We start from the raw sequence: 13,704 nt of genomic DNA, 5'->3' as shown, positions 1-13,704 counted from the left end.
CCTGATGCACTAAGTTCCCGCTATGTGCAGGGTTCGAGGAAGGGCCGGACCATAAGGGTCTGTTGTACGCAGCCTTACCCTGCATTTCTGCAAGAGACTGTTTTCACGGCTCGAACCCGTGACCTCTTGGTCACATGGAAGCAACTTTACCAGTGCACATAACCTAGCAAACTGGAATATAGATCAGTAATTATATCAAGAACTAAATGAAGCAGCACCAATAAAGGAGGTATTCAAAACCTGCAGAAAATATCCATAAGAATCAAATTTGTTGGATATAAGCCACTCAAACCAACATGAGTATCAAATTATGCTTAGCTTCGAGGTCTCGCTAAACTTATTATCACTGAAAAACAGGTAAAAACTAAAAGACCAAAGACCATTGTTTTCTCTATCTGAGAACGGTTCCTTATTTTTAAGTTTAGCTCAAATCTCTTGAGCTTTATCAAACAAGAAGATGCGGAATGATGCCACAAGTCAGTTCACTCAGTCCAAACTAAACTGATTAGTTGCAGCCGAGTGAACATGGAATGCACGGATTCTCAACGTACCATAGCGAGCCTCCTGCAAATGGGGCAAGAGTTCTCGGACTTGATCCACTCTTTGATGCAATTAATATGGTATACATGGCCACAATCAATTTTTGCAAGTTCTTCCCCGTCCCAATACTCATCCTAAGACACGCATGACCAAAAAAAAAAAGTTAGAATCAGACTTACATAAGCTTACGGACTTGAGGGGGGGTGTTATGAATTCTGAAATTAGGTGCCCCTTACCAAGCATATGCAGCACTGTTCCTTGCACTCAAGACATGTTGACGAGTCGTACTTATGCAGCTTAATGTACAAAGGAAAAGTTGTGTGCCTCAATGCAGCAATAACATTTCTCATATGCTCGTAGAGTTCCAATTCCATTAAGAGCTACAAGATTAAACACTATTTAGATATATCATCCATTCAAAGGAAGGTTCAAGTATGCTGTATATAACACTAAATTATCTGTTTCCGAAGCATTACCTCATTGTCAATAGTAGGATTCTGCCCATCATTTTCACCTTCTTCTTCCAGTTCACCTTCACTTTCCTGAAATGTTGAAATCACTTAGGGGCAGACTGCTTGAACACCATATCGGCTAAAAAATTAAAGGGCAACCCAATGCACTGAGCTCCCGCTATACGTGGGGTCCGGGGAAGGACGGACCACAAGGGTCTATTGTACGCAGCCTTACCCTGCATTTCTGCAAGAGGCTGTTTCCACGGCTCGAACCCGTGACCTCCTGGTCACATGGCAGCAACTTTACCAGTTATGCCAAGGTTCCCCTTCACCGGCTTAAAAATTGCATGACAAATATATAAGAGCAGAAGATTCTAGCCTTAGCTTTTGGTTATACCAAAGTGAGAAGGAAATCTATGACAAGCTTTCTTTCTTTATTTTCTATTTTATAACGAGCAACAATCTCTTAATTGTGTTAAATAACCCTTCTGAGTTGCTCTTATCCTGGTAGTCTGGTACAACCAGAAGGTAGACAGTAGGTAGAGAATGGAACTGCTCTTACATAATCAAGCGACAGAAGTTACTAAACGTGTGCACATGAAATAAGCGCAACTGAAAAGTCACATCATCCCTATTCGTATTCATATAGACATAAATTCACAAAATCCTTGTTTTGAGTAGTGTATAAAGAATTGACGTTGGCATTCCAGTTCCTCAGCTAGGTCAGTGTAGAACACCAACTTCGTCTATGATTTATGTATTTTAAATTAAGTGATGGAGCCGGGAGTCTATCGAAAACAACCTCTCTACCACCCAGGGTAGGGGTAAGGTCTGCGTACACAATACCTTCCCAGACCCCACTTGTAAAATTATACTAGGTAGTTGTTGTTGTCAATTAAGTAATGCTCTGTCTTTTTCTTTGGCATAGTGTGAAATTAAGGTTATTGAAAAGGTACAGAAAACTACTAGTCAGATAAAAAGGAAGTGCACAACATGGTGGGAACATTCCCATGAAAAATATAACAATTAAGATTTTGTAAATTAATCATATATAAATACAAAAAAGGTAAAAATGAAAAAAAGATCTACAAGTTAGCAAGACTTTAAGAATTATCAACTAATACATATATTTATAATTAATGCAACTCAATAAGAAATTATTGGACAATAAAAATAAAGGTTTTCTGATGAAGCAATTTTTTCTAAGAATCAAATATATAAACTACTTCAAAAAAAAAGGCAGCCCGGTGCACTAAGCTCTCGCTACGCCGTGTCCGGGGAAGGGACGGACCACAAGGGTTTATTGTACGCAACCTTACCCTGGATTTCTGCAAGAGGTTGTTTCCACGGCTCGAACCGGTGACCTCCTGGTCACACGACAACAACTTTACCGATTACGCCAAGGCTCCCCTTCATATAAACTACTTAAAGTGTAGGACTAAGTTTCAAATCAAGCGTTAAACACAATTATATTGATAAGACATGGTAGAGATATTCGAGAGAATTTGTCCATCTCTATATCCTTTCCCAAAATCAATATCCACAATGTGTCCAATTTTGTTAAAAAAAAATAGACGGCTAAATAATATAGAACCACCAAATTAAAAAAGAGGAGTACAACTGAAACCTTAGTAAAGTAAAGAAACTTAACTGGAATCATGGTTTGTGTAGATGAATCGATCACATCTGCCGTTCTCTCTCCACCACCAGCATTAGCAGAAAGGATGTCATGAGTATGTTCAAGCAAGGAATTCAACGTCGCGCTCCCAGAAATCATTCGTTGACATACTAAGCAAAATTCAGCATGAGAAGAATCGTTTACATCCTCCTGGTTAGACATGAATTCAGCTGATGCACGATCACTCTGTCCGAGTTCGGCCTGCACTTCCTCGATATGGGACTGGATAGTGACATTTCTTGGCATATTAGTAGGAGTTGAATTAGCACTAGCATTAAGAGTTCCACTGAAGGTCGAGTTTTCAGCATTAGAGTTGGAGCTCTCCATCTGAGGTACAACAGGATATTTTTTGTTGTTAGTTAGAACGATTGGTTGAGATTTTGAAATCCTCTTTACTAATAGAAGAGAGATAGCTTTGTGAAGAGCTTGAAAATTTCTTTTCAGCAGAATTACCGAAATCTTTTCTTGGGCCAAAGATTTGTACCAATGGAAAAGCTACAATGTACTGAAAGCACAGGTGTAAACTAAAAGAGAAGAGGGGAGAAAATACTGAAAGCACAGGTGTGTAAACTAAAAGAGAAGAGGGAAGATCACCAAGTAAACCGCCAGTACAGTAGGTGACGGGGAAAACTACCTCATCAAAAGACAGCAACAACAAACAACAAATGCAGTGTAATCCCACATAGTGGGGTCTTTGTTTGGGGGGGGGGGGGATAGAGTGTACGCAGACATTACCCCTATGTTGTGAAAGTAGAGAGGTTGTTTCCGATAGACCCCCGGCTCAAAGATAAAGGAAAAGAAGCAGAAATAACAATTGGTAACAACAACGAGATAGGTGATACAGAGATAGAATAATCAAAGCAAACGAACCAACAAATAGTAAAAGAAATCTGAAGATAAGAAGATACGGATATACAAGACTAGTACTTATGCAACCAGCATGAAAAGGAGACACGCACGCCTATAGACTAACCTTCTACCTTAATCCCCAATCTCCAGACCCTTCTACATTTAAGATAAAATATAAAGGTAGATATAAAGTTAAGGAGTTACAATATGTGTAAGCTTTAGGTGTTTGATATAAGGAAATTGATCCCATACTCTCCCACAACAACAACACTAGTGGATGCAAAACCATTGGGAGAAGCTCACCTTTTTCACTAAACATGCATTCTCATTTAGCTGTTACTCCTTATTTTCCACTTCATCCATCACTAAAAAAGTCAACATTTCCTATTTAAAGGGCCAAACGGATTTGCATTGGTTTCTCAAATGATGTGTAATGCTTTCTAATTCAAAGTTCAAGATTAGAAGTGTTTTCTGTGCTTTGAAGTACATAGATCTATTATAACGAACCAATACAACATTAGTCAAATTGATAATGTTATAGCCAATCAGGTCAAGCTTTTTAGACGGAAGGAGCCTATAATAAAGCACTTCCAAAGTTACAACTTCATTAAATAAAGCTTTTTACTTTTGCTACAGAAATGATATAGTAGTTGCATCATCTTTTAGAGAAATAATACAGTTCCTCCATTATTTACTTTGAGCTGTTTATTGAAATTATTCCGAACTGTCATATTTCGCAAGGATTTCAAATTCATCTACAGTTACTTGTGCAGGTATTGGATAAAAGTTGTTTATTAGAGTTAATTAATAAATTTCTCTAACTTGCTGGGAGGTCAATCATATGTTAGCAAGAAACTCACTTTCCTTTCTCGTCACTTTCTTGTCCAGCGCATTCTCTGGATATATAAAGGAATTTAACCTGACAGAAATTAAATAACCTAGAACTTACTGGCAGATATCCTTGTATATACAGAGATCACCTAAAAGGAAAATCTATCACATTAAGCCAACCTCCGGAAAATACAAAATTGCAAAAAGGAAAATATCCCATAAAAGGTTTACAAGAAAAGACAGTTTCCACAGAAACAGGTAAAGAAATATTTACCTCAAGTGTAGCAAATGTTCCCTTCGGATCGGAAGACACTAGATAGAGAAACTTCAGTTGTCTGCAAAACCAATAATCATAGCTGAGGCTGACGAAAAACTAAAGAAGTTTAGCAGTATCTGGAAGCAGTAAGTACTGTTTGATAAACTGCAAAGTTATTCAAACTCTCTTGCCCTAGAGCAGTATCTATTCAAAATCAAAATCTGATGCGAAAAACATAATATAGGAAAGAAATATGACTTATCAGAAAAGGAAAGAAAAATATGAATCGTCATGGATACATGCATGACCAACAAGGTGATAGTTTCAATGGCAAAATAAACCAACTAAATTTTTCTTACGACGAAAAGGCACCAACTTTTTGGCGTCCCACTCATTAGCATACACCATGCATCAAACCATAATATATCAAGATAAGAATGCAGAGATTAACACTCACCCATATGTGAATCAAGGGAAATGCTTTGGCTGCAATGGAAGTAAATGGCAAAGGGAAAAGTGGGTGATGAGTAGGGACTATTTAATAAAACGCGAGATTACAGTAATTCATATTCTTGAATCAGCAATTAAACAGTTATGAACCGAAGATAGTAACAAATTTAAAACAAGAAATTACAGCAATAACAGTCAAGAATTGAGGATAATAAAAAATTTAAAACAAGAGATTACAGCAATAAACAGTCAAGAATTGAGGATAGTAACAAATTTAAAACAAGAGATTACAGCAATAAACAGTCAAGAATTGAGGATACTAATAAATTTAAAACACGAGATTACAGCAATCAAGATTCACGAATATGAACAACCTTAATTACAGCGTTCACATAGAGAGAAATGCATGGAAATGGCGATATGAGGCAGTGCAGCCTCCTCGCATTTCAAACCAATATGTAGTCTGTAACATACACAGGGAAAAGGCATCTTTCTCGAGTATCTTCATACTCTTGTCGCTACTATTGTGGTTCTTGGACATTATCATAGATGATTTCATACTGAAGCGCTATTAACCTTTTTGTCTTTAGCCTAACAGACTAGCCTTTCCCTTAAATTTCTCTTATTTGTGTTGGCTCTATGATTTTGCCGGGTATGCGACTTCAGTAAGGAAAATCAGGGCGATTTGCACAAATAGTATCATTTCGGGCTACTGTTTATCTTTTGTACCTCTTTAAAGAATTTGTGCGAAAATAAGCCTTTTTAAGTTTAATGGAAAATAAACTTGGACTATAATACTCTCCAACCTAAAATAGCCGAGCAGGATACTCGAACTTTAGATCAAACACCACCAAGATTTCGCAATCAAACTCAGTAAAAGTATAATTCAATAAGTTAGGAGCACCTTCTCCTATTGTTTAACAATTTCAGCCAAACTTCTAGTACATTTATGCAAACAGATGACTTCCCAAAATTCAAAAGATGATGAAAAAGCTAAATCGTATGGGTCTAAGCAAAAGTCCAGCAGTAAAAAAAAAACACAGTTAAATATTTTATCTCTATGTGAATTAGTTTGAGAAGTGAAAAGAACCTTAATGTCAGGAATTCTGACTGCATAATTTCAATTCAGTCTAGCATATCTGCTAACGAATAGACAATTACAGTAATAAATTTATAATGTAATCCTAGTCAATATCTAATATAACTGAGATGAGTAGTTATCTGAAGATGCTCATGGCAGTATCTACTTTCAAGTTTCAAGGGCTAAATTGATTCTTGAATTCCAGTACCTAACCTAGCGGATTAAGGTTGCTACTCTTTCATGTAACACTAGTCTTGCACCACCCCTCTCTGTAAACATTTCTGAAAAAAAAAGAAGGAAAAAACAACCTAGATAAAGATCATATTATCCTCCAACCTTTTGTTCTAATTTTACTGGATATATTTGAAAGAACTCAATCTTCTTAATTCTCAAAACCATAATAGATTTTAATACAAAAAGACACTGTTTTACTTGCACCTAAGAAAGAAAGCAAATTATGTAACCCTGGGCGGAAAAAGGAAAGATTGAAAGATTTTGGACTGAAAGAGTACATATTAAATAGTACATGCTTATAAGCATGCATGTGTTACGTAGTTACAAACATAGACATTTATAAGTATTCATACAAGCACAAATGAGTTCTTTTTAGTAAGTCGTACAAACAAACAGGTGCACGTAACTTTGGAAACTAAGATAATTCAGTAATTATATCATATCCTAAATGAAGCTGCACCATATAAAGAGGTATTCAAAAACTGCAGAAAATATTGCATGCACGTGTTTACCTATTATGCAGGTAATACATACACATTTATGCATATAATATCAACACATTTCTCCCACTAAGTTGAGCACATAATACAGTACACATAACCTAGCAAATAGATCAGCAATTATATCAAGAACTAAAATGAAGCAGCACCAGTAAAGGGGTATTCAAAACCAGCAGAAAATATCCAACAAACCAAATTTATGGATATAAGCTACTCAAAACCAACATGAGTAGTAAGTTATGTTTAGCTTCGAGGTCTTGCTAAATCTTATTATCATCGAAAAGCAAGAAAAAGCATCAAACTTACTAAATATAGAAGAACTAAAAACCATTGTTTTCTCTATCTGAGAACGGTTCCTTATTTTTAAGTTCCGCTCAACTCTCTTGAGCACATCAAACAACCAGATGCAGAAAGACGCCACCAGTCGGTTCACCCAGCCAAACTGTAACTGATTACTGCAGCCGAGCGAGCACAGAGTGCACGGACTATAAGTCTAGAATAGGCAATGCATCCCTCTTGCAAATGGGGCAAGAGTTCTTGCGCTCGATCCACTTTTTAATACAATCAACATGGTATAAATGGTCACAATCAATTTTTGCAAGTTCTTCCCCGTCGCAGTAGTCATCCTAATACACAAATGACCAAAAAGAAGAAAAAAAGGTTAGAATACTTAAGTAAGCTGACATACTTGGGGGGGGGCTGAAATTAGGTGCTCTTTACCAAGCATATGCAGCAGTTCTCCTTGCTCTCAAGAGATGTTGACGACTCGTACTTATGCAGCTTAACGCTTAAATCAAAAGCTCTTGCTCTCCATCCAGCACTAACATTTTTCAGATACCTGTGTAGTTTGAATAATTCCTGAAAGATAAAACACTTTGTTACAGGATGTCATCTATTCAAAGGAAGATTCAAAGTATGCTGTACCAAACACTAATTTATTGTGTTTCTAAAGCATTACCTCAGAAGATAAGATACCCTGCCCGGCATCTTCATCTTCATCTTCATCTTCATCTTCATCTTCGTCCACATCTTCATCTTCATCTTCATCTTCATCTTCTTCGTCTTCCAATTCATCGTCACTTTCCTGAAATGATAAACTCACTTAGGAGCAGACTCATTGAACACCATACCAACAACAAAATTGCATGACAAATATATAAGAGCAGAAGAGAAATTCTAGCCTTAGCTCTGGGTTATACCAAAGTGAGAAGGAAATCTGCGACAAACTTCCCTTCCTTTTTTAAGTTTCTATTTTTTAATGAGTGACAAGCTCTTAATTGAGTTGAATGAATAACCCGACAGCATTGTTCTTATTCAGTTGCAAACAGAAGGTAGACAGTAGGTAGAGAATACAACTACTCTTACATAATCAAGCAACAGAAGAAGTTACTCATGCAAACATAATAATAAATTATTGGGTTGCAATATTCAGATGCTAGTAACAATTGGTGTTAAAACTGATAAATATCATTTTATATGGAACTAAACGTGTGCACATAAAATGAAGCTCAACTGAAAAGTCACATCATTCCTATTCGTATTCATATAGACAAAAGTACACAAAGCCCTTGTTTTGAGTATAAAGAATTGGTGTTGGCATTCAAGTTCCTGAGCTAGGTCAGGGTAGAACGCTAACTTCGTCTATGATTTATTTATCTTCAATTAAGTGATACTCTGTCTTTTTCTTTGGAATAATGTGAAATTTAGGTTATTGGAAAGGTACAGAAAACTAGTACTCAGAGAAAACTTACAGGTTAGCAAGATTTTAAGAACCAGTGGCTAATACATGTATTTATAATTAATGCAACTCAACAAGGAATTATTGGAAAATAACAATAAAATTTTCTGAGGAAGCAACTTTTTCCTAAGCAGGAAATACCTAAAATACTTAAAAGTGTACAATTAAGTTTCAAATCAAGTATCAAACACGGTGATGTTGATAAGACATGGCAGAGATAAACAAACAAACTGAAATAGAGTATTTCTAAAAACATTGGATGGGTAGAAGGGAGATATCAAACAAAGGGGAGATTAGCAAGAAAATATTCTAGAGAAAAATTTCATCATCTCTAAATCCTTTTCCAAAATCAATATCCATAATGAGCCCAATTTTGTTAAGGAATAGATGGCTAAATAATATAGAACCACCAACATAAAAAAGAGGAGTACGACTGAAACCTTAGTAAAGTGAAGAAACTTAACTGGAATCATGAGAGCAAGATTATTTCGAATCAAGGAAGTCAACGCTGCTGTTGTTTCCTGCAGTCCCTGGATCACGGACACAATACTCTCAACCATCCGTTCAGGAGTATTTTCAACTCTTACCCTATAAGCAGGAGTTGAATTAGTAGCAGCATTAAGAGTTCCGTTGAAGGTCAAGTTGCTGTCACCATTAGTTCCGTAGCTCTCCATCTGAGGTGCAATAAGAAATGAATTGCTGTTTGTTAGAACAATTGGTTGAGATATTGAAAGAAGGGTAGCTTAGTGAAGAGCTTGAAAATCTCTCCTTTTTTTTTTTCTAAAGAAGGTAAGAGAAGAGCTAGAAATTTCTTTTCAGCAGAATTCCGGAACAAACTAGGAGGACGAGGTAACACCAATGTAAACCACCAGTACAGTAGGTGATGGGAAAAACTAAAGGGCAGCCCGATGCATTAAGCTCCCGCTATGCGCTGGGTCCGAGGAAGGGCCGGACCACAAGGGTCTATTGTACGCAGCCTTACCCTGCATTTCTGCAAGAGACTGTTTTCACGGCTCGAACCCGTGACTCCCTGGTCACATGGCAACAACTATACCAGATACGACCAAGGCTCCCCTTCCGGGTGATGGGTAAAACTACCTCATTAAAAGACATTCTAAGTTGAAATATAAAGAAAAAGGTAGATATACTATTAAGCTCCAAACCACTCTCGAAAAGCTAGTAGTTTTTTTATTTTATTTAGTTGGAACAAGCTAACTCCTGTAAATAGCCCGGTTATGTTTCGGGATTTTGTTAGCTCTCTGATTCTAGAATAGGCCTGATGTACTAGAGCTAACATTTTCTTTTTTGTGTTTCCTCTTTTGTACTTCAGCATCTACTTGATGCATTATTAAAGAAACAACTTACTTCACAAAAAAACGGTAGATATACTATTAAGGGTTGCAACAAACATGCTCAACTAGGTTAGTATTAAACCAACCCAAGACAACGCTAAATCCTTTGGGTGGGGGAGGAGGGAAAGGGAAAGAAAAACAAAAACTACTCTCGGAATAGTTATTTTGCATTCTTAGATACGCGGATGATAAATCATAAATGCAACTTGGAAAGTACTATACCAACCCAAGCCAAGTCCGAACACCTAGAGGTTAAAGAAAGGAAGAGAAGGAAAATTGAAACTCAACTTAGCTATTTGGCGTTTAGTATTAGGAAAATTGATTCCATATGTTCCCACATTCGGAAAACTAGTTAAAAACTATCCGGAACCTCACTAAACATGCATTTCCTTTAAGCCGTTACTCATTATTTTTCACTACTTCACGAAAAAAAAATCAATATTTCATAATTGAAGAGTAAAGTAAATTTCACATTAAGCCAACTTCCGTAAAAAACAAAATTGCAAAAAGGGAATTATCCCATAAACCGTTTACAAGAAAACACAGTTGCCAGAGAAGCAGGTAAAGGAATATTTACCTCAAGTGTTGCAAATGTTCCCTTAAGTAGATACGAGATAGAGAAACTTCAGTTGTCTGCAAAAATAAAAGTCATAGCTCAGGCTGACGAACAACAAAAGAAGTTTAGTAGTATCTGGAAGCAGTAAGTAGTGTTTGATAAACTGCAAAATAATTCGAACTCTCTTGCCCGAGAGCAGCATCTAGCCAATGATTTTTTTCATTATAAGCTAGTGTCCTTCAAGAAGAAAAGGAGCATCATCCGTATCTAATTAATCTGAACTAAAAGATCAATGACAATCACCCGAAAAAGTTTTTTACACATGTAACTTGTCAATTAGTCGATCAACTTTGCTAATCCCAAATTACTTGGGGTTGGCTATATGAAACCTTTGAATCTACTCCACTCTATTTAAGATCTCCCTCACACCCAAGAAATGAAATGAAACCCCTTGCTCTTTTAGTATTCAAAAGGTTCACCATAGGTAGACTAATAACATTAAAAAAAAAAATTAAAAAGGAATAAAAGGGGTAAAAACAACAAGGAAGACATAAGAGCAGAAGCTACTTCATCTCTAAATAGGAGAGATTTCAAATGCTAACATATAACACCTTTCATAAGGCTTTTTTTAATAACTGTGGTGTCCGGGCCAGCTTTCGTGCACCTCGACTATTTCCACGGGATACCTGTCACCTCCCACCAGCAACAGGTACAAAGTAATTTTGTCCACCAGATAATATTATACATTCAAAAAATGAGCACCACCATTAAGTTCATGTTAAATCTAAAGGATATAGCACATGCTCCGACTCATCAAGAGCAAGGGCTTTAATTGACCCAAACCAAAGCAAGTACCTAATGCAAGTAAATTTTACTTTCTTGGTTTCTTTTTTCCTTTTTTGGTTCCTTTTTTCCCTTTTTAGGGGGTGGAGGGGTGGAGAATAACCAAAGATTAGGCTTAGATATCACAGAGATCTACCAACATCATAAAACCATGAATGCATATTATAACAATTACAATCTAAAATCCTTAAGCAGAACAAGGCAAAAAACTATAACTTTCTGTTAAGAGTCTAGGAAACCACAGATCTAATGATAAAGAATGACACAACTCAATCTAAAAATATAATCTATGACAGATCGTGGCCATATCTCATCAAAAACAAAATCTAATGCCAAAAAACATTAAGTAGGAAATAAATATAAATATATGATTAATAAAAAAAGGTAAAAAATACATGAATACATGCATGACCATCAAGGTAATAGATTCAATGGTTTAATCAATGGCGGAGCCAGGAACTTCGTTAAAGGGATTAAAAAACGACAGGAATGACTCATTTGGAATTTGAATCTACGACTTAAAATTTTCTGAACCCCTTTATTAGAACACTAGAGGTTTCTCTTATGTAAAGGGGATTCAATCGTTTATATATAAATAAATAAAAAATTACCCTATCTACGGAGTATACGAAGGGGATTCAATTGGACCCCCTTCCCAGTAGGTGGCTCCGCCCCTCTGTATAATCAAAATAAAACAATTTGATTATTCTACATGAAAACACTACTTTTTGCATCAAATTTATTAACATACAACACACATCAAACAATAAATCAAGAAAACAATTGAGAGAGGTTTATATCAACAAAGACTTTTTTTCTCACAAAAAACTAACCCTTGAAAGCAGAGATTAACACTCACCAAAATATCAAATGCTTTGGCTGCAAACAAAGTAAATGGCAGAGGGAAAAGGGACTATTTAATAAAACAATGAGATTACAGTAATAAAGATTCATGAATTGAGGATTAGAACGACCTTAAAAGGTGTGCACAAGTTGGCCAAGACACAACCGTCATAAAAAAATAAAAAAATAAAAAGAACAGCCTTAAAAACAAGAGAATATAGCAATCAAAATTCAAAAAATTGAGGATAGTAACAAAATTAAAACAAGAGATTACAGCAAATCAAAAGTCAAGAATTGAGGATAGTAATAAATTTAAAACAAGAGATTACAGCAAATCAAAAGTCAAGAATTAAAGATGGTAAAAAAATTAAAACAAGATATTACAGTAATCAAGATTCAAAACTCAAAAGTTAAGGATAGGAACAACCTCAATTAGAGCACTCATTGATGAGTTCATACTGACTTCTTAAATTTTTCTATGTCAATTAATTTCAAATTCGAATCGGTAAATTGTGTGTGCATTCACTTTCAAGTATTACTTATTAAGTTTGTATTAAAAAATAATAAAAAACTTTATCACGTACATATATTTCAATTTATCTTGTTGAATTATAAAATAGAAAAATATACTGCTAATGATTTGAAGTTGGAATTCTACTTATTAAAATAGATTAATAAAAACTAATATTGTAACGAAACAATAAAGAAGACTATTGCAAAGAAAGATACCTAGAATGCTTATTGATTTTTTGGATCAATTATAATGAGAGAGAATACTCTATTTATAGGGAAAAAGTGATTTAGCCACCAAATAACAAAACCTAAAATTTCTCTTACAATTTTATTTATAACACTCCCCTTGAATGTCTATTCAATAGATAATGCGTCTCGTTAAAACCTTAATTAAAACAAACCTAAATGGGAAAAAATTTTAGTAAAGGAAAAAGAGTACACTTATCTAACAATACACCGTTTAGTTGCTTCGTTAAAAATCCTACAAGAAAAACCCAGTGGGACAAAATCTTGTAAGGGAAAAGATTACACTTATGATCATTTTGATCATGTGCTCATTTCTTTATCAAGAAGTTTTATTTGAAACCGATTTGTCTATACACTTTAAGCGTACCATAAACTTTGTCTTTCTAGGACTTATTCTAATAGGAGCATTTGCAGTAAGAATATAGTCACTTTCTTTGGGTTAGCAAATTCGTCTGGCATATTTTACAATATATTGCAGATGAATTATCTTTTTATGAACTTCAAGTTCATATTATCTTATTCGAGGATCTAGATGTACAAATGATAATTCATTCCGCGTAACTTTTTCTCAACTGTTTATCATTTCTCCCCCTCATCATATTAGAAAAACTAACTTGCTTTCTTAATTTTGGAAACACACCTTTGTATGTTATGGTGTTAATTAAAATATACATTGCACATCAATAATAATAAGATAAAATTATTTAGTTCCTGACCTTGAACCACTTGTGAGGGGAGAATG

At 35.4% G+C, this 13,704-nt stretch overlaps 1 protein-coding gene and 1 long non-coding RNA gene across 4 annotated transcripts; both read right to left on the bottom strand.

Annotated features, from left to right (window-relative positions):
* Positions 1 to 230: 230 nt before the first annotated feature.
* On the bottom strand, positions 231 to 12,593 carry LOC104105821 (probable E3 ubiquitin-protein ligase RHG1A). 3 transcript variants are annotated; one of them, XM_033658582.2, is made up of 7 exons: positions 7,178 to 7,359; positions 5,064 to 5,092; positions 4,625 to 4,685; positions 2,644 to 2,997; positions 1,017 to 1,082; positions 777 to 920; positions 231 to 674 (listed from the first exon to the last, which is right to left on the bottom strand). In XM_033658582.2, exons 4-7 carry the CDS (start codon positions 2,995 to 2,997, stop codon positions 543 to 545), a joined length of 696 nt encoding a protein of 231 aa, XP_033514473.1. In that variant the 5' UTR covers positions 4,625 to 4,685; positions 5,064 to 5,092; positions 7,178 to 7,359; the 3' UTR covers positions 231 to 542. The 3 variants fall into 3 exon arrangements, with proteins under 3 accessions (XP_033514473.1, XP_009612513.1, XP_033514480.1); XM_033658589.2 differs by lacking the exons at positions 231 to 674; positions 777 to 920; positions 1,017 to 1,082; ... (1 more) ...; positions 4,625 to 4,685; positions 5,064 to 5,092 and adding exons at positions 6,351 to 6,418; positions 7,592 to 7,729; positions 7,830 to 7,955; ... (1 more) ...; positions 10,539 to 10,596; positions 11,979 to 12,593 and having other exon boundaries at positions 7,178 to 7,497; XM_009614218.4 differs by lacking the exon at positions 5,064 to 5,092.
* LOC138896570 (uncharacterized) lies at positions 6,475 to 7,171 on the bottom strand. The gene is made up of 2 exons (XR_011409935.1): positions 6,697 to 7,171; positions 6,475 to 6,666 (listed from the first exon to the last, which is right to left on the bottom strand). It is a non-coding gene; the product is annotated as an uncharacterized lncRNA (long non-coding RNA).
* Positions 12,594 to 13,704: the final 1,111 nt, after the last annotated feature.

Source organism: Nicotiana tomentosiformis, chromosome 7, assembly GCF_000390325.3.
Source record: "Nicotiana tomentosiformis chromosome 7, ASM39032v3, whole genome shotgun sequence".
Classification (NCBI taxonomy): Eukaryota; Viridiplantae; Streptophyta; class Magnoliopsida; order Solanales; family Solanaceae; genus Nicotiana; species Nicotiana tomentosiformis.
This window is presented reverse-complemented; position numbering and strand designations above follow the sequence as displayed.

Excerpts from the sequence above, each read along its gene's own strand:
- LOC104105821 (XM_033658582.2), bottom strand. The coding sequence starts at position 2,997 with ATGGAGAGCTCCAACTCTAATGCTGAAAACTCGACCTTCAGTGGAACT. Across the intron at positions 1,083-2,643 it reads CTACACAAACCATGATTCCA|GAAAGTGAAGGTGAACTGGA; the intron begins GTTAAGTTTCTT and ends TCAACATTTCAG. Across the intron at positions 675-776 it reads AACAGTGCTGCATATGCTTG|GATGAGTATTGGGACGGGGA; the intron begins GTAAGGGGCACC and ends TGCGTGTCTTAG.